The sequence below is a fragment of the Diplotaxodon limnothrissa genome, linkage group LG3, assembly GCF_057381915.1.
Source record: "Diplotaxodon limnothrissa isolate DT_005_m linkage group LG3, D_limnothrissa_male_GT1.1, whole genome shotgun sequence".
In the NCBI taxonomy this organism is placed as follows: Eukaryota; Metazoa; Chordata; class Actinopteri; order Cichliformes; family Cichlidae; genus Diplotaxodon; species Diplotaxodon limnothrissa.
In genome coordinates, this window is record NC_140598.1 from 49285862 (window position 1) to 49306397 (window position 20536).

The window sequence follows — 20536 nt, forward strand, 5'->3', positions numbered from 1 at the left end:
TGCAAACAGTATTTTGATGTTCTGTAACAAAGTAATGTGTTTAATAGACACAGGCTATGATTTATTCATTTATTTTTTGCTATTACCTGGCTAACACTTCATACACAGAAAGAAAATCAAATGTGCTTGCCTAACAATATGATCACTATTTCACACCTACTGTCTTTGTAGAGGAAAATGTACAATCCGGTACCATAGCCTCAAACATTTACAGTGAAACAAACTTGGGAAAATTTAATTCTGGGTCTGTAAACAGTTAAACAGCACCTCAAAGTGTCAGTCCAGATCAAAGTGGTGGCTACAGCGGAGTTTCTAGGAACTCCTGTTCCCTCCTGTAATGACTCGGGTCTTAGTTCAGTATGTGACTCCAGTCTAAGCTGTTGTGGTCTGATCCTTCTGTGAAGTGTTCAGGGCGAGCTGCATGGCCCAAATGCTCAGAGGCCTCATGTAGGCTAGAGAACGATAGATATTCTTCTCACAGTAGGCTTCTGGGGTCTGAAAGGCCATGCCCAGCTTCTCCCACACCGTCCGGTAGCAGCCCTCCGCTGTACGCATACCTTCCTCCTGCATTCCCTGAGGAAAAGGCAAATAGTTGCAGGCTTGAGGTAGTGTTTAATTCAGGATCACAATATCTCCACAACTTTAGAAACACCCACACTGTCAAGTATTATCAAGTCACTTTTAGGGTAGTAAATGTTAATTGTGCAGCTTGTACCTCAGTCACACATGGCTAGAAACTGATGGGCAACCTCTTGTCACTATGTAAATCACCATCTCCTGAGTGGATGGCTATTGGTTGCTGGGTATGGTCACAAAAAGGGCCCTGCAACAAAAACCTAATGATTGCTCTGGCCTCTAGCAGATTTTCACGGTTGCCTGAGAAAGGCACCAACATATCTGAAAACACACACTGAGCAGGAGTGAAACTAAAGCCCCTTTTTCATTAGCACTCACTTGGATCGACTTGGCACAGGTTGCCACAGTTTTAAGGGTTTTCCATTAGGTGATAGTACCTGGTACCAGGTACAAAAATAGTACCTGCTCAGACAGGATTCTAAGCAATCCGAGCAGGTAGAACAACATGACAACATGTGATGTTGTCAGACTCCATGCCACAAAAATCAAAACCACAATTTTTTAAAATGGCTACAAAAATCAACAACAACAACACCACTTCCACGGTCCCTCCAGCAATCGCTCTAGTGACTAGCGGTTGCCAGGGGGTTGCCGACCAGTCTTTAGGCCTGTGTAACTGAGACATTTTCATAGAAGACACTTAATTGCCTCTTTGCTGAGATTTAAGTAAAAAGACTGCATTAGAAATCAGGAAACAATCACATGAATCAAAAAGTATTCCATAACATAAACAGGTTTCTGCTTTAACAGAAACCCGTTTATCAATTCCAGTAACTCCTTAGCTTGTTATAAAAGCAAGAAAAAAAGCACTTCACGTGTTTTGTTGGGGAAAAAAAGAAAAAAGAAAGAAACAAAAAGAAACAAAAAAAAGAATTTATGTATTTTGTGATCGTCACTATATGATTATTTTATTTTATTAGTTATTTTGAGCTGGTATACACATTCACCTAACAAGCAAAAGATCCCTGGTTTGATCCCAGGAGGAGACAAATCCCTTTGGAGGTTGCATCAGGAAGGGCATCCAGCATAAAAATCCAACAAATCAAACGTGTAGGTACATATGATCCCTGCTGACTGAACAACTGTCCAGTGTATCCATGACCCAGAGTGACATTTTGAAAATGCTGCTTTTAAAAAAATGATATAAGAAAAAGAGAAAAGATGAAGATTGATAGATCGATCATACCTCATGGATCATTGTGGCTGCCAGACCGTATACAACTCCAATCCACACTTCATCAGACTGAACACTGGAGCGATCAGGGACTCCTTCAGGGCGCATGCCATTGACTGCCCCCATCTGGCCTCCAGCAAAGCTCATTACATTCAAGTCAAACACAGATTTTAGTGCACTTTGGATCTTTTCTTTTGGAAAGGCCTAAAAGAAGAGAAGAAGCAATGATTAACCCATATAACTTCCTTCAGAAACATTCCTCGAGTAACATACATGTATTCTGGAGTCCCGCAGACAGAAAAGACATGATATTATGTTTTATTTATTTGCAATTGTACTTATTTTTAATTCGTTTTTAGGGAGTTAGTACAGTGCAGGCATTACAATTAAAAAAAGAAACCATTAAAAAAAACCCCAACATCTTTTGATAGTTTAAATCAATAATGTAAAGTCAGAGCTGTTGTGGCTTTTCAGCTACAAAATGTGTCAAACTTAGGCCTAGTCATTTAATGTCAAAACCCAAGCGTTCCCTTCAATCTTCCGGACATAAAAAGACATTCCTCCCATAATAGCTTCTCTTCATGGCATCCTGTTAAATTCAGAATGGAATTTAAAATATTAAGATTAAAAAAAAAAATCTTGAATAGAAAACTGAAAGTTGATTCTATTCATCTAAATGTAGAGTTTTTAGTGGGAGAAATCACTAGGATGAGTGATGAAATATTTCATCGTGAGCCTGGTTCTGTTGGAGGTTTCGTCCTGTTAAATGGGAGTTTTTCCTTCCCACTGTTACCACAGAGATTCGTTTGATTGTTGGGGGTTTCTCCAGTATAAAGTGGCTTGGAAATGAAGTTTGAACATTTTTAAACTCTGAATGAGCTTTACTTTAACAACAGTTTCCAGCAAGGTGTGATTTTTCCAGAAGGATTAGGAAAGATTTCCTCCACTCTGGTGTACATGTTTCAATTTAGCTCCTCCCACATTAAGCTTGCAAAAGTCTAGAGCACAAAACAACAATAAAATAATAAACACATTTTTACAAGCACCGCTCTTGAACTGAACACTAATGCTAGCTCAATAAAAGACTTGCCTGAAATTCTCCGTCTCCCAGCCCAGATGCTCTCAGGAACCAGTAGCCAGCACACTGGTCCGACATGACACTGTTAGAAAGATCTCTCCCACTGCTGTCATAGTTGTAGTATTTGCCTGTGTTTGATGGGATGAGAAACAAAAAGGGAAGTCACTTTAGGTCTTCAAGCAGTCCACTGTCAAACATTATTTAAAAATAGCTAAAGACAGATGTGACATCTTTGAATACCTGCCACACATTACTTTTTATTACCAGCCTAAGAATAAGCATTTGTTTGTGCATTTTATCATCATCACTGACCAAAACATAAGAATTACATTTTAAGTCAGGACTACATTGTTTGGACTCACCGTTCCACAGTAGTTTCTCAAAAGCAGCACTGCCTCTGTCCAACAGGTCTTTGTAGTGACGGTACAACTCCTCGCTGTCCAACAGTCTGGCCATTTTACACATCACACAGAGCGATGCCACCCACATACCACCACAGTAGGCACTAAAAATACAAATTAAAAAAAAATTATACTGGAGTCAATATTTTTTTACTAATATTACTTCTTTGTTAGATGCAAACTACTTTGGACCACATAAAAGAAAAATCTGGTTATCAAGTCTGATTCAGTACTTAGATTTACCCAAAACCTTTGCATGTAAAGCCAAAATATGTGTCTCTAAATTTTATTCTCACTATATTTGATTAAAAGCCAAATTATTACGAATATGCTTAAATTACTGATGGTATACAAGAGAAACCTGGTCTGAGTAGTCTCAATTTCTGTTGCAACATTCAGATGGCAGGCTCTGAATTTGGTGTAAAAAGCATGGAAGGCAGGCATCCTCTATGTATCATATTTATTTTATTGCAGAACAAACCATTTCCTGGGCTTCAATCAGATTGTTGAGCTATATAAAATTTGGAGCACAATTGATTCTGGAGATATGTCCAAATGTGCAGTTCTTTATTGAAATAGCTGGGAAGTCCCAGGAGTTGCCCTGCGGGCAGCCCTGTGGAAGCACTGCTTTCAAGATCACCCTTTGGTAAAGGTATTACCCCTAAGATCTACCATTTAATGCAAGATCAGATAGCTGACCCTCTTTCCAACGTTAAAGGTTGCTAGGCCCAAGATCTGGCAGTGGACATTTCTCCAGCTGAATGGGAGTCATGTCTTCATAATATTATTACCATGTATAAGGAGATAGGCAGCAGATTCATCCAGTTAAAGATAATCCACAGGTGGTATTAAACACTGCAACAGTTGCACAAATGAACCTTGATTCCTATGGACAATTGCTGGAGATGTGATGGCCAGAGTGCCTTGATTCTACATATTCTATGGAGCTATCCAGCACTTTGGGACTGGTGGGAAAATATCCTGGAGGTCATTTTCAGTGTTCTGAAAAGAACATTTCGCGTCTCACCAAAACTTTCCATGGTTAGTATAACCATAGAACATTCTGACTGCGACTTCTCCCCCCATATAAAAAAAGCATCATCCTGCCTCTTACCAAGGCTAAACGGGTCTTGCTAAGACCAGGAAAGACCAGGAAAAGTGCCCCCTTCCTTTGAAGAATGGTTAATGACGTTGGTTAAACATCCTACGAAAAAGTGACTCATGGTCTGTTAGACAAACTTTATCAGTATAACTGTATTTGGTCTCCTTTCACCAGCTGGCTTTCTGAAACTTGAGGTACAGAATGAAATACAAGTTTGATAAATGTTGATTTTCTTGTTTTGTTTACATCTAAAGTTTAAAATAAAAATGTTGAAACAAACAAACACAAAAAATCAGCATGGAAGGATAGCTCCATCTTGCCTTGTATCAACAGTTCAGGTTGCTGGTGGTGTACCCAATTAAGTGTTTGGCCAGTATAAATTTCAAAATTACTACTCCTGAATTCATCTTGCAAAACAAAACAAAAATCAACAACTTTCAAGATTTAAAAAAATGGACTAGTACATCTGATGTGTGTTTAGTACTTTGCCTACTTTCTTTCAGTGTCATCTTGAAGCACAAAATTAGCAAGTGAAAAATAAAAACAACCTTATTTTCCAGCTCAAATGAAGCCAGTTCAGATCTGTGAGGAGCTTCTGCATCGCAGGTCATCCCTGACCCCCAGTTTTCAAGTACAAAGACACATCATTGATGTGATACACATGTGCAATAATGCTATTATGCAGCAATAGGCCTGGGCTGCTGTGTTCTTACTTGTGTATAAAGACATTCTGTCTGTTTATACATCACTCAGCATTTAATCATTAGTTATTATTAATCTCTGACTGTCTTCCACAGTGTGTCTTTTGTCTCGTCTCCCTCCTCTCATTGCTAACTGCTTACAGCAGATGGCTGCCCTCCCTGAGCCTGGTTCTTATGGAGATTTCTTCCTGTTAAAAGATTTTTTGCCTCCCCTTTTCATTTGTCACCAAGTGGTAGCTCAAAGTGGGTCATCTGCTCATTGGTGGTTTCTCTCTATTACTGCATGGTCTTTACCTTAAAATATTCAACATTTTGAGGTGCCTGTTTTTGTGATTTGGCATTAAGTAATAAAAATAAAACTGAATTGACATGACTTTAATTGTCCAACTCTCACCTTGGTCCAGTCACTATCCAGCCATCATAGGTCTGGTCAGCATATCCAGAGTTCTCTATTAGGCCATCTCCATCCAGGTCAAATTTCAACTCGGACTCCATCACTGCCTAATAGATAAACAAAAAAATTTAATATACATCCACCTTTGTATGCGATGTCTAAAATGAATTATCCTTCGCAGTCAGTGTAATTAAGAATATGTCACCAGTTATACCTGGCAGATGGGCCACATGTCCTGGAGGTATTGCCTGTCCTGGGTAAGATGAAAGTCCCTGTATACCTGCAGGACAAACTTCAGGTTCAGGTCCTTCCAGTGTGCGGTGTCATGAATGAGGTAGGCATTCACCCTCACCCAGGGCTCGTCATCTAAAGAAAAAAAGTTTCAAGAAACGATAATAGAAAGTGTCAGGAAGATGATTTTAATTCTGCTAAGGGCTGAACTGAAAAATAACTGCCTAAAAGGTACTCCAGCCATCAATCTTTTATTTATTTTTTTAACAAGAGCACTCAAAGACTGCAACTCCCCGCAAAGGGCAAGGAAGGGGTATACTAAAACTCTGGTATTTAAGATTATTTTAATACAATACAACAATATCATCCGGTTACAACATGACTGTGACATCGTCGGGTGTCATATTTAATAAATAAAGTGTGTTGCACAGCTCTCTACATTCCATTTCATAGACATGCTGCTTCCAACAGGCCTTTGTTGGAAATAAAATGTAAGTAAGGTTTTTGCTTTTGTCATACCTGGGTCTCCGATGTCATGAGGCACCACATTTTTGGTTTTGATGGGAGAATAAAGTCCGCTCATTAGGTGGAGTCTCTCCGTGAGGTCTTGCTGAACCACACTGCCAGCTGAGAAGAGGGTAATGCTGTAAAACTAGGTCTTAGGATGGCTCTTTATGAAACACACAAGCTTAAGACCACAGATAAAAATGCACACTACACTCACCAATGTCGTACTGCAAACTCAAGGCAAGTTTGGGCCACAGCATGATAAGTGCAAAAGAGGCGTAGAAGTGCACATCATATGTGTTGTACATTCTGTACTCCTGACCTGGAAAACAGGTAATGTGTGGTCAAAGCACAAGCTTATATACATACACACACACACACACACACACAAAATAGCCCAGACTGTGAGAGTAACATAAAACTGGAAATGTTTTGTTTAACAAAAAAACAAATGCTAAACTGTAACACTTTTATGTTAGTATGCACTTAATTAATTGTTACCATCTACATGTCACAGTTGAAGGATATGAGTTTCATTTTTCATAACTTCCCTGCACCCCTTTTCTTGCCTACCTTCTAGGTAAGCGAAACGTCCATACTCCTTGATGACAGTGGGTTGAGCTGGCAGACCTCCGTCCTCGCTACGTATGCCGCCACTGATGTCAACATCCTCCATTATCTCCGTCCACACGGTCCCACCATCCGCCACAAAGTATAACTCGTTAAACAGTGCTGACTTATACCAGGAAGGTAGAGAACTGCAGCGCATGAGAGACATAGAAAGTAAAAAAGTGCTTAGCTACTGAGGTTCTGAACTAATATACCACATTTATTTAATATTAGCTGTAGATGTTTCTGACCTGCAAAGCTTTCAGTGCTATAAAATCTAATTTTAGATAAAGCTAGTTAAATATAGAGCTCAACAAAATAAAATACACTATGACAAAACAAAGAGCCCAATAAGGAAGAAATTGTACTCAATAAATTCAATGAAGCAAATTAAAACACCACAAATGGCTTTCTAAATATACTACAAGAAGCAAACTCTGCCATTAAACTGTATCTGTCCACAGTGCAATAACGGGCAATAAAGCACCTGTCCTGCAGTATGGGTCTCTGCCACTCCTCAATGCTTTTCTCCCACTGCTTGTAGTGTGTTAGGGCATAATGGCTGAGTGAGGGGGATGCATCTCCTGTGGTCCCAAAGTAACGAGTGTATCTCCTGCAAACAATAAAAAAAAACAAAAAAAAAAAACAAGTTTCAAAATCCTACACACTCATCAAGACAATCAGTGTGTGTGTGTGTGTGTGTGTGTGTGTGTGTGTGTGTGTGTGTATTTATTAGGGCTGGGCCATATCATACCGTTCACGGTAATACCGGTATAATGTTGGGCAACGATGAGAAAATGAAATATGGCGATAGAATATGGGTAGAACGCGCATGCACAGTGCCTTTGTTTTCATACGCACATGGCGGCGACGCAGAATGAGAAGAGCGAAAGCCGGTCGTTGAATGAAACGGATGAACCAGAATTGGTTTGTAAAAATGCTGCAACTTCAGTGGTGTGGAACTGGTTTAGCTTTCGTCCGTCAGATACACAACAAAGCACTATTTTTGGTAGAGCATGCTAGCGGGCCGTCGTTATTACCGTGTTTTTTGGAAAATACGGCACACTTTAAATCAATCCTTTGATTTTTCTGAAAATCGACAGTGCCCCTTACCTTATAATCCCGTGTGCTTTATGTATGAATTCTGGTTGTGTTTACTGACCTCGAAACGATTGTATGTACACGGCGCTCGAAAATCTGTCAAACGTTTCAGTACGACTTTGCTAAGCTACGAACCCGCACCACTTGATGGATTGTCGGAGCGTTACAGCCATCGTAGGCAGGAGCCTTGCAGAGTGATACGTACTGTGCTTCAACATAATATTACTGTATTGTGTGTATAACCTCTTTTTAAGTTTTGTGGATATTATACATGGTTATGCTGAGGACATGTTGGCCAATTCCCACTGGAAATGCCTTTTGGTTAAACTGTCAGTAAGGAATTTGCATTTTAACATTTTTATATAACTTTAATGCACATAAAAAACAGCTGCTTGTTTAAGTGAAAATACGTTGATTTTTTTTTTTTTTTGCACAAATAAAGTTGTGGAGTTGTAAAGTACTTTGTCTAGTGTCAATTATATCGTCAGTTATATCGTTATCGCAAATTTTCAAATGTATATCGTGATAAATATTTTTGGTCATATCGCCCTGCTCTAATACAGTGGGGCAAAAAAGTATTTAGTCAGCCACCGATTGTGCAAGTTCCCCCACCTAAAATGATGACAGAGGTCAGTAATTTGCACCAGAGGTACACTTCAACTGTGAGAGACAGAATGTGAAAAAAAAAATCCATGAATTCACATGGTAGGATTTGTAAAGAATTTATTCGTAAATTAGGGTGGAAAATAAGTATTTGGTCACCTCAAACAAGGAAAATCTCTGGCTCTCACAGACCTGTAACGTCTTCTGTAAGAAGCTTTTCTGTCCCCCACTCGTTACCTGTATGAATGGCACCTGTTTGAACTCATCATCTGTATAAAAGACACCTGTCCACCGCCTCAAACAGTCAGACTTCAAACTCCGCCATGGCCAAGACCAAAGAGCTTTCGAAGGACACCAGGAAAAGTATTGTAGACCTGCACCAGACTGGGAAGAGTGAATCTACAATAGGCAAGCAGCTTGGTGTGAAAAAATCAACTGTGGGAGCAATCATCAGAAAATGGAAGACATACAAGACCACTGATAATCTCCCTGGATCTGGGGCTCCACGCAAGATCTCATCCCGTGGGGTCAAAATGATCATGAGAACGGTGAGCAAAGATCCCAGAACCACACGGGGGGACCTGGTGAATGACCTGCAGAGAGCTGGGACCAAAGTAACAAAGGTCACCATCAGTAACACACTACAACGGCAGGGAATCAAATCCCGCAGTGCCAGACGTGTTCCGCTGCTGAAGCCAGTGCATGTCCAGGCCCGTCTGAAGTTTGCCAGAGAGCACATGGATGATACAGCAGAGGATTGGGAGAATGTCATGTGGTCAGATGAAACCAAAGTAGAACTTTTTGGTATAAACTCAACTCGTCGTGTTTGGAGGTAGAAGAATACTGAGTTGCATCCCAAGAACACCATACCTACTGTGAAGCATGGGGGTGGAAACATCATGCTATGGGGCTGTTTTTCTGCCAAGGGGACAGGACGACTGATCCGTGTTAAGGACAGAATGAATGGGGCCATGTATCGTGAGATTTTGAGCCAAAACCTCCTTCCATCAGTGAGAACTTTGAAGATGAAACGAGGCTGGGTCTTCCAACATGACAATGATCCAAAACACACCGCCCGGGCAACAAAGGAGTGGCTCCGTAAGAAGCATTTGAAAGTCCTGGAGTGGCCTAGCCAGTCTCCACACCTCAACCCCATAGAAAATCTGTGGCGGGAGTTGAAAGTCCGTGTTGCTCGGCGACAGCCCCAAAACATCACTGCTCTCGAGAAGATCTGCATGGAGGAATGGGCCAAAATACCAGCTACTGTGTGTGCAAACCTGGTAAAGACCTATAGTAAACGTTTGACCTCTGTTATTGCCAACAAAGGTTATGTTACAAAGTATTGAGTTGTATTTTTGTTATTGACCAAATACTTATTTTCCACCCTGATTTACGAATAAATTCTTTACAAATCCTACCATGTGGATTCATGGATTTTTTTTTCACATTCTGTCTCTCACAGTTGAAGTGTACCTCTGGTGCAAATTACTGACCTCTGTCATCATTTTAGGTGGGGGAACTTGCACAATCGGTGGCTGACTAAATACTTTTTTGCCCCACTGTATATATGAATGTATATTTTGTTGCCCATCACCTTCAGAGATGCTTTTTTGCTGTAGTTATAATAAATAAGCAAAATTCAAACAAGCTGTTTTACATTTAGCAACAGCAAAGACTCACAACACAGGAAACACGCTAAAAAGATAAAGTGCTTCTTTACAAAGTAGCCCATAGTTGAAAAATGCAGTATTAAGCCTTCCAGCACATTTTGGTGACATTTTTGTCTTTTATAAAAGCAACATACTGTCTGTGTATTTCCTTTTTGTGTTTGAGCTACCTCATGTGCTCCTTCTCCCGAGACCCAAAGGTAATTTTGGGCATGTCCCAGGCCAAGCAGAACTCCAGTGAGTTATGGCCCTGAGCTGGCACCGAGCAGCCCACAGCTACTGCCGCAGCTACCTTTTCTCCTTTAACTGTTGGTGGACTGGATCCTGCAGAGGGAAGACAGACAAGAGGTTAATGACTTGTTGTAAACTCTAATATTTCAGAGATGACTTTAGAGAGAACGAAAATAAAATAATATAATTTGTTTTCAGTGTCTTAAAGTAATTTTGTGTTTTTTTAAAGAGAGAAAAGTAAAGAAATGACAGCAAGTGTGAGAAAAGATATGAAACTAATCCAGGGTTGTACTTGGAGGACTGGAATGTGGCTTTAGAAGACCATTTGTCCTACAACCATACATGCCAACCCTCCCGATTTTTCCGGGAGAATCACCAATTTCAGTAACCCTCCTGAAAATCTCCTAGAGCCACCGTTCTCCCAAATTTCTCCTGATTTTCCACCCGGAGAACAAAAATGAAAAAAATGAAAAACCGTATCCCAGAATTCATTCATTCATTCATCCCAGCCAATTCCAGTTTCCAACAATGGCGGAAGCTACTTAGTTTTAATATTACTATTATTTGTTCCTGAGTAAATCGGTTTGGCTGAGATTAAAGTTATTAGATTAGATTAAATAAATCTTTATTAATCCCTCAGGAGGGTTCCTCCGGGTTTTCACACAGCTGAATAAACGTCAAACAGAAAACTGATTAAACAGAAGTGTAAGATAGTCGAGAATTTACGTCAGCGTCCGGTTATATTTAGATAGCAAGGAGCTCCACCAAGAGAGCTCATGACGTAATTCTAAAGGCGAGATCGTCACAGTCACTCACTACTGGCCTACCCGGCTTTCGGAGGACCCGGCCCACTTAGACCACAAAGGCCGGGTCCACAGGTGGATGCAGCCTCTGAATTTGGACAGCCCCAGCTGGGGGACAGTAGGCTAATAACGGTGACATTTAACTTACTTTAAAAAAAATTTGTATATGTGTATGCATATGTATATGTATGCCCCTCCCCTTCTTTTTTGAATGTCTCCCTAATTCTGAGGTCTCAAGGTTGGCAAGTATGCCTGCAAAGATGACTCACAATTTAATAAATAACTATAATCAAATAAAATTTGATTCACACACTACTGTTTTCTTTCATTCCACATCTTTTTAAGCTACTTTAAATATGGTTACACTAAAATCTATAAAACATTTTGTGTTCTCTTCTACTAATTTTAATGCCACAGTGGGGATTTATTTAGCATTAATCTTGTTTCATTCTACTTTTTAGACATCCGTCTCCTCTCTGCACAGTATATTTTTCTAAGTGTTGACCTGTAGGAGAGTCCAGCCGTCCATCATCGATGAGGTCGTTCCACAGACTGAAGCAGGGTCCCTTTGGACTGAACGCTGTCTGGTGGCTGATCTCCCTGTCAGACTGGTAACGTGCACACAAACACACTCTTGTTGGCAAATCTAAAGATTAATACTCATTAATACCAACAGATTACATTTCCAAACAACAGAGACTATTGTTAAAAGTCCAGAGTTCATTCCCAGGGAAATACTTGTACGCCTAGTTAGCACAAAAACCTTCTTACAGCTGCTAAAAATCATACCTGCTCTCGGGCTGCGATGCACAGAGTGTAAGGGTTCACTGCAGTACAGTGATGAAGTAGGACCCCAGACACCGCCTCCCCCTCCTTCTCCAGGTGAAATGGTTCATTCCAGTGTCCGCCACACTTGTCGTCCTTTTGTCCTGATCCGTTGACCATGGTAAACATAATCGAGACATCAAGATCGTACTCGTTCTTGTTCTCTATGTCCCACACCAATACTGCAACTGGGAGACTTGAGTCCTGAGAGGATGTAGATGTAGATGATGAGTTAACCTTAACCTTAACACATCAGTATTATTCCTTATTAGAACATATAATCTGCTAATGAACATCCTGTTCATCCGTCTTTTTATGCGTGGTTTCACTGTGCAGCACCTGTGATCATCCCTGTTTGTTTTTTTATAAATACCATGGTGTGGTATGGTGTAGTTCAGCAGTCCCCAAGCTTTTTTGTGCCACGGACCGGTTTAATGTCAGACAATATTTTCACGGACGGGCCTTTAAGGTGTCGCAGTTAAATACAACAAAGTAAAATGATACGACCAAGATAAAAACTGTATTTTGTAAATATAATAATAAGCACAAATTCACTGTGTAATTGTGTAACTTTATTAGCAGCGTCCTCCTGAAACACGCCAACAACACTGAGAGTAACATCCTCTTCTCTGAGCCTTAATGCTCTCTGGTCGCTATGGTATCGTGTAAATATTTATTTCAAAATAAGACACACAACTACAACACAGGAAAGACCGAGGGAAACAGAGTTAACGGTAAAAAACTCTGAAAACCATAAATTTCCCACCCGAGCCTCAAGTCTCACGGCCCAGTACCAAACAACTCACGGACCGGTACCGGCCCGTGGCCCGGGGGTTGGGGACCGCTGGTGTACTTGATTTGTTGGGTAATAGTGGACTTTTTTTTAAGCACTTTAACGGCAGTTTACCAGCTTTTTACCTTGTAAAAATTACAAATTGAGTGCAATAAAGGAGGGAGTTCAACTGTAGGTTACCTGATAATCATGAGGGATGACTGGGGAAATCTGTCTGCAGGTCAGGGTGACGTTCTGTCCTGGCAGGTCGTAAACCGTCCAGGCGCGAGGATACAAGGCGTGATAGAAGGCGTACTCCCCGCAGTAGCCCCAGTTCCAGCCTTGTAATGTAGGTGGACGCTCTACAGATAACACCTGCTGGTAAACAGTTTTTCCTTCACGACGCAAACACACAGTGAACTGTGAACACAGAAAAATGAGAAGAGGGACATGTTGACAGATAATCGTTTTATGGTATGTCTTTGGAGACAAAACATTTGCACAGTCATTACAAAAAAAAAAAAACTCAGTTTGTTCAGTGTTGTAGGCATTAGCCAGAGATGCCCAAATGTAAGCTATTAGTAAAGCCATAAAGTCTTGATGAGAAGCTTTTAAAACCTGGCGCAAATACACCAAACCTTTTAAGCATTTTTAAAATCAGGTTTGACTGATTCTACGAGTGCAGTTTGTTTCCCAGTGACCACTGAAGTTACAGCTCAAATATTTTTCTCATGTCATCTAAGCAAGGAAGTGCTTACTTTGTCTGCCTTGTCATTCTACATTGTGATATTTCTCAAGGCGAAAGTGCTCCCAGCTGCCATTTGCACACTGAGATGAAGACAACAATAGTGCTCGTGACAATAAAAACACGTGTGCGGGTTGTTCCAGTACCGTGGAGTCACACCCTCTCTCAAAACATTCTAGCTCAATGTAGTTACTGCATGAGAAAATGGATTGTACAGCTTTTTATGTTTTTATGATATCTACACCAGCTGATAAGCAGGTACTTATTTGTAAACTGAGACTCTGCCAGCAATAGGAGGAAATTATTTTCTGACTTCCAAAGAAACAAAAATGCATTGTAATCCAATTTGTTTTTGTTTTTTCAGTTCATTACAGAATTCATCCTGTCATGTCAGCCACTGTAATCACCTGATTGGGTATGACTGTTTTGTAGTGGTACATCCCAGGATTAAGTTGCCATCTGCAGAACTCCCCCCTCCAACCTCTTGTGATGGTACCTCCTCCAATGCCGCCAAGTGGAGCACCTGTAAATCAGAGAACAGAGTCAACATTGCAAAAACTGCATAATCCTAAGCAGCATGACAGGAAAGTCTACAAACACACTGGTCGCTCTCCGTGAGGTTGCAAAGTATTTCCTACTGTGAGACTTCAACAGGTTCTCAATGATCCCAATTTGTTTGCACACTATTGATCATGATTATATTTAAAGTAAACAGAACTGTGTTTTATGTTAAGATTTATCATAAAAAAGTTGCAAAAAAAATTTGAGCCTCAGTCTGTAAAAACACTCACCGTAGATTTGGCGTAAGGGTTGGGCACCAAACATATCAATGAACGGAGCCTTCTTTTCCACCTGCGTCTTCTTGTACCAAAACTTTAGATACCTGGATGAACACAAGCAACAGGAATATCTAGAAATACTGAGACACTGATCTGGTTTTGTTGAAGAGCATTGATTGGGAATGCTTTAACAATCAGAGATTTAGAAAATTACCAGGTCAGTCACATGAGCACGCCTTTTCTCCTTGCTCGTTTGTTTTTGTGTTAAAGGCACCTTTTCAGCCAAAGCTGAATCAAACAATTTGCACACACCAGCATGCTGTGAGAAAAAAAGAGAGTTGTGCAACTGCTTAACGGAAGTGCCTGCAAAGGTAGTCGAAGTGACAGTTGGATTCTAGCATGTGTAAATGTGTGGGTGGGCCCCGCACTTCCTTTCAAGCAAGAATACATTGTCAAATAATTAGGCCACGTTACAAAAGAATTCAAACTGCTTTCAGAGCCTGAGAGTTGAGTCATTAATCTGTTTGCACTCTGATCTAAGATCTATAGCACAAGACTGTTTGTTTAGCACGAGCCTTCGTTACATTTAACATACATTTACAGCTAAGACATCTTTATTTACGGTCTCTAGCTTTTAGCTCATTTTCTTAATGCACAGTGGGTTTTTATGCTTTTATTTTAAAAGTCAAGACTTTTGAGCCTCGAGTGTTCTTGAAGGGTCTTTGAAGAGCTTTGGGGAAATGACCATGATAAATCTGCAGCAAGCTGACGGGTTGCTGAACAAAACCAGTGACTCTGTGATCAACTCTGTACACGCTGCAATTTGTTACATTTTATTGGCTTCTCTATTTGGATGCCTGAGCACAGAACCCTCTCTGAGGGGAAGACAGCAATCAGCAAAGCAGCACCCTGGCTGAGTCTTTTATGTTGTTTGAGATATAGGCATCTGCAGTGGCAGTCATCAAAGAATACCTTTTTAAGCCAAGGTGGTGAGCCGCAGAGACCCCGATGATGGGATGTCACACAAGTTGCAAATATGAGTTTTTTAGCACAAAAGACCACCTCAGTTCTTTGTCATAAAGGTTAATGTTTTACATCGTTATGATGTCAGTTTAGGTGGTCTTTAATATAGGAAGTTGTTCATTTAAAATCATTTTCCACAGTGTGTGTCTTTTCTTCTATCTCCCTCCCCTCAGCCCAAATGGTCGCAGCAAATGACTGCCCCGCTGAGCCCATTCCATTTCAATTCCATTTTATTTATACAAAGCTAAATCACAGCAACAGTTGCCTCAACAGGCGAGTTATACTTTAAGGTAAAGACTACGATAACAAAAAAAAACAAAAAAAATCATATGAACTCCTATGAGCAAGTACTTTGGCAACAGGACTGTTTTGAAAACACGGACTGGAGCGTGTTCGAACATCAGGACCTTGAAGAGCACACAACATCAGTGCTCTCATATATTAACTTCTGTGTCAACAGTGTCACTGTGGACAAACGTCTCCGGGTGTATTCCAACCAGAAACCCTGGATGACTAAAGAGGTCCAGGTCCTGCTGAAGCAACGTGACACCGCTTTTAGATCCGGTGATGGTATGCAGTACAGTGCAGCCAGATCTGAGTTGAAAAGAGGCATCAGAGAGGCCAAGGCAGCGTACAAGAGAAGGATCGAAGACCACTTCAGCACCAAAAACTCACGACAGGTATGGCAGGGAGTTCAGCACTTAACCAACTACAAACCTGGCAATACCACGTTGACTGAGGGTAACGCGGAGCTTGCGGAGGAGCTGAACCACTTCTTCGCACACTTTGAGGTGAAGGGACCAGAGGCAGCAGCAGCAAAAACATCGGACAGCAGCAGCAGCCCAAGCCTCATAGTGCAGGAATATGAGGTGAGGCGCACACTGAGGGCAGTAAACCCCAGGAAGGCCGCCGGACCAGATGGGGTAACCGCAAAGGTCCTAAAAGAGTGTGCAGACCATCTGGCTGGGGTCATCACTAAGATCTTCAACACTTCACTGTCCCAGTCCTGCATCCCGCCGTGCCTAAAGTCAGCCACAATTGTCCCACTGCCAAAGCGTACTAACATTAGCAGCCTCAACGACTACCGACCAGTTGCTCTAACACCTGTTATAATGAAGTGCTTCGAGAAACTGGTCCGACGTCACATCATGTCCTGCTTGCCACCCACACTTGACCCGCTCCAGTTTGTATACAGAGCTAACAGATCAACTGAAGATGCCATTGCTACAACGCTCCACACCACCATCTCTCACCTGGAAGTGCAGGGCCGTTACGCCAGGCTGCTCTTTGGTGACTTTAGCTCTGCTTTCAATACGATACTCCCGGACAGACTAATAGTTAAACTGCTGGAAATTGGACTTCCTTCCACCACCTGCCGCTGGATCAGAGACTTCTTCTCAGACCGTGTACAGAGAGTTAGAGTGGGGCCTCATCTTTCCTCAGCCCTCAGCCTCAACACCGGCTCTCCACAAGGCTGTGTACTGAGTCCCCTACTGTACACTCTGTACACACATGACTGTGTTAGTTCCCACCCAGACAACACAGTCATCAAGTTTGCAGATGATACCACTGTGGTGGGGCTCATCTCAGGGGGAGATGAGACGGCATACAGAGCTGAAGTTCAGAGGCTGTCAGATTGGTGTGCAGATAACAACCTGGACCTCAATACCACCAAGACAAAAGAACTGGTAGTTGACTTCAGAAGGAGGAAGTCCGAGCTGCAGCCTGTCAGCATCAACGGGGAGTGCGTGGAAAGGGTCTCCAGTTTCAAGTTTCTGGGTGTGCACATAGACACAGACCTCCAATGGAGCTCTAACACCTCTGCGGTCTTAAAGAAGGCCCAACAGCGTCTCCACTTTCTGAGAATCCTCAGAAAAATGGACCTGAAGAAGGAGCTGCTGACCGTCTTCTACCGCTGCTCCATTGAAAGTGTGCTGACATATTGCATCGGTGTGTGGTTCTCCAGCTGCACCACAGCACACAGAAAGGCACTCCAGAGGGTCATCAACATGGCCCAAAAAATCATTGGACATCCTCGTCCCTCCCTGAAGGACCTGTACAGCACTCGCTGTCTCAAGAGGGCACGCAGCATCCTACGGGACTGCACACACCCAGGACACCGGGTGTTTAAGCTGCTGCCGTCTGGCAGGAGGTTCAGGCTGCTGAGGTCCCGAACAAATAGACTCAAGGACAGCTTTTACAACAGGGCAATAGCCCTGATCAATGTAAATAGCTGACCTGACTGGATACCTCCCTGGACTTTTTTAGGGGGGAGGTAACAATGTTTAAAACGATAACAATAATATTTATATTTATAACAAGGTGCAATAATAATTAATGTGCAATAATAACAGTGTGCAATACACATACACTTATTCTTCTTTTTTATACTAAGTTAATATACTGTGTTGTGTTGTTTGTTGCGTTGTGATGTGTCATATCGTGTCGTGTTGTGTTATATGTAGTGCCGACGTAGGACAGTTTTTCCAATTTCATTGTACTACTGTACTATGTATGACTGTGCAATGACAATAAAGAGTTATCTTATCTTATCTTATCTAACAGTGGGGAGAAAAAACTCTTTTCTTTATCAGGAAGAAACCTCGGGCAGAGCCAGGCTCAGGGAGGGGCAACCATCTGCGGTTATTGTTTGCAGTCAGGTGAGCTATATGAATACATTTTTAATTGAATTACAAACAACACTTGTGCAGCATTAAAATAGGAAACAGACCAGAATTATTAAGGTTTCAGCCACAGAGAGCTTTCTACTTGCTGTGAGGAAGATCCTGTGCAACAGCAGAACTGCTGTGCATGACTGCTGTGCATGACAGTGTAGTTCCAAACAATAACTTCAGAGCAGAGTTCAAACCAGAGGTAGAACAATGGTCTATCAATACAGCTCCAGTCAGGGTGAAAAGGATTTGTTAAACAATGTTATTTGAAGCTACAGCAGGGTAGGCCATTGTCAGGATTTTGTTATTCTGTACAAAAGCAAACAATGGCCAGACTCTGGTGCAGATCTATGAATGCAGACCAGTCTGTGAACCTCAACCTAAGCTGTGTGAGCTCAAACGGGCATCTTTTCCACAGTGAGTCTGAAAAACAGTCCACTGTGTCACACAGTGTGCCAATTAAGTTGTAGGGAAACTAGCTAGCTTTTCTTTTCTTTCCCAAGTCAAGGAGCAGTCCTAATGACTGGTGAGCCTCGCAGAGTCACTCTGACAGACACATACTCCTTCGTCAAGGCACATTGTCAGGATTTAAACAGTACCACAGCTGGCTGTACAGTCCACTAAAGCTGCAGAATGTACTACTTTGCATCTCAGATATCAGCAGGTTTCAGAAAAAACAGTCACTACAGGCGTTGAAGGCCAGGCTGGATATTTCTCTCTAGGTGGAGGCAACATTAAGAGCATTAAGATCATGTTTGTGGGATGGTGAATGCTTAACCTCGCTCGCTGCCTTTATTGCTACAGAGGTTTTAAAGTCAAAGAGCCATAAATGACATGCACTTTGAACTTGGCACTGACCTGGAACCAGAGTTGACAGACCATAGGAAAAGAGGTTTAACTACTATATTTATTAACACAGGAAACCCTTAGAACATTTTGCATTACTGCTGAACTTGTATGTATTGCAACAAAAAAGTTCAACTTATGTAAATAAGATTTTTGTGAGCATCATTTGGGATTTTGCTCCAGAGTAAACTAAACTGATGGGCTGGGAGCACTGCAGAAGAAACTAAAAAAAATGGACTCCTGCAGCTGGCCGTCTTGATGCTTAATTTTCAGAGAAGCACCAGTAACATTTTCAGGTCAACACTGCACTTGCAGGCTTGCGCTCAGGTGTGATCTGAGAAACGTGACACTATAGTCTGATGCCTCCCATGGCTCTCCACCATGTTAACATGAATATTGTACAGTGAATAATAAAAAGGCTGGCTGCATTGAGGTGTAACATGAAGCAGGCAGGGTGTGCTGAGAAAAAGATCTAACCTGACTCCAAGGCCGATATGCCCCCAGATGTTGGCCAGAGAGACGTCTTTTGCTTGAAAGGGCTTTCTCTTCTCCTTGAACTCGTGCGCCAGACAGATACGCCAACCTTCCTTGGGCACATTGTATCCCATTTCCTTGGAGACATACCTGCTCATGAGGTCTGCTGTGGATTTCTCACTCCACTCTGAAGTCATTTTGCAGACTTTTAAACAATGACAATGAAACTTCAGGTCTTGAAACACTTACAAGCAGGGAGTTGCCAACAACTATTGTAGCCAGAGCCAGCTTACAGTGCCCTCACCACGGACCAAAACCACTAATGTGGTAGTCAGTCACAGGTTTCAGGAGTAATAAAAGCGCCGGTGTCATTCCAGTGGGTTAAACCTGTTCTCCACTGATAAGCTCTTAAGGCTTGCTCAATGAATGAATCCAAATTTAAGTTGGAAGTTCCTGTGCCATTCTTTAGTTGTAGCATTCATCCAGTGTTTTCATATCCTCATGGGCGTCTTGATGCAACCCCCCACCCTTTGATTTCTGTTTTGGTCGACCCCCTCCCCACCCACTCCTCAGCACTGAGTCCGGATGTGGATATGCAGCTGTCAGCACCGACGGATGGGTGGATGGATAGCTGACGGCGAAATACCAGCAGAATTTTTTAGCCGGAACACCTAAGAACAGAACAAAAAGCAATGGTTAAAATGCGGCAATCACATTTACACTGTGCACATTCAGGGGGCCAACATCAAGTAACAGCCGGTTAGCTGCAACGCCGAAAACACACAATATAATCGCACCTTAAACGGTGACCACGGAACGCCTCTTTGCTTTAAAGCCGTGTAACAGAATGCGACTTTACAAGTTAGCCCGCTTCTAAGAGCAAGAGACGCATAAAAATGAGTTTGAAAATGCCAGAGGGACAGCGTTATCCATATCCAGACTCGAGCGGATCTCAGTGAAGTGCCTGTAGCTTCTGCTAGCTCGGCGCCCAGTATGCAAAACCTTTTTGCCTGTCATAGATATCGAGAAACCTTTGCCCCTTTCGTTGTCTATCAGGCATCAATATTCTCAAGCCACGTTCTGATAGCGCCCCTTTTTATAAACTCGATAGCGCCAAGCTTCAATCAGAGCACTAACTTTTTATTAGATCTAACAGAGGAAG

The 20536-nt window shown here is 41.8% G+C and overlaps 1 protein-coding gene across 1 annotated transcript; it reads right to left on the reverse strand.

Annotated features, from left to right (window-relative positions):
- Positions 1–256: 256 nt before the first annotated feature.
- gba2 (glucosidase, beta (bile acid) 2) lies at positions 257–19726 on the reverse strand. Its single transcript, XM_085350787.1, has 17 exons — positions 19378–19726; positions 14372–14463; positions 13988–14103; positions 13037–13255; positions 12028–12267; positions 11744–11846; positions 10375–10528; positions 7321–7446; positions 6798–6982; positions 6442–6546; positions 6237–6344; positions 5701–5852; positions 5487–5593; positions 3251–3393; positions 2901–3016; positions 1823–2014; positions 257–573 (listed from the first exon to the last, which is right to left on the reverse strand). Exons 1-17 carry the CDS (start codon positions 19569–19571, stop codon positions 373–375), a joined length of 2553 nt encoding a protein of 850 aa, XP_085206913.1. The 5' UTR covers positions 19572–19726; the 3' UTR covers positions 257–372.
- Positions 19727–20536: the final 810 nt, after the last annotated feature.

Bases quoted from the DNA above. Each gene is read 5' to 3' on its own strand.
- gba2 (XM_085350787.1), bottom strand. From the start codon at position 19,571: ATGACTTCAGAGTGGAGTGAGAAATCCACAGCAGACCTCATGAGCAGG. The intron at 11,847-12,027 runs GTATGATTTTTA...GCACGTTACCAG, and splicing joins GCATCGCAGCCCGAGAGCAG to TCTGACAGGGAGATCAGCCA. The intron at 3,017-3,250 runs GTGAGTCCAAAC...CATCAAACACAG, and splicing joins TGAGAAACTACTGTGGAACG to GCAAATACTACAACTATGAC.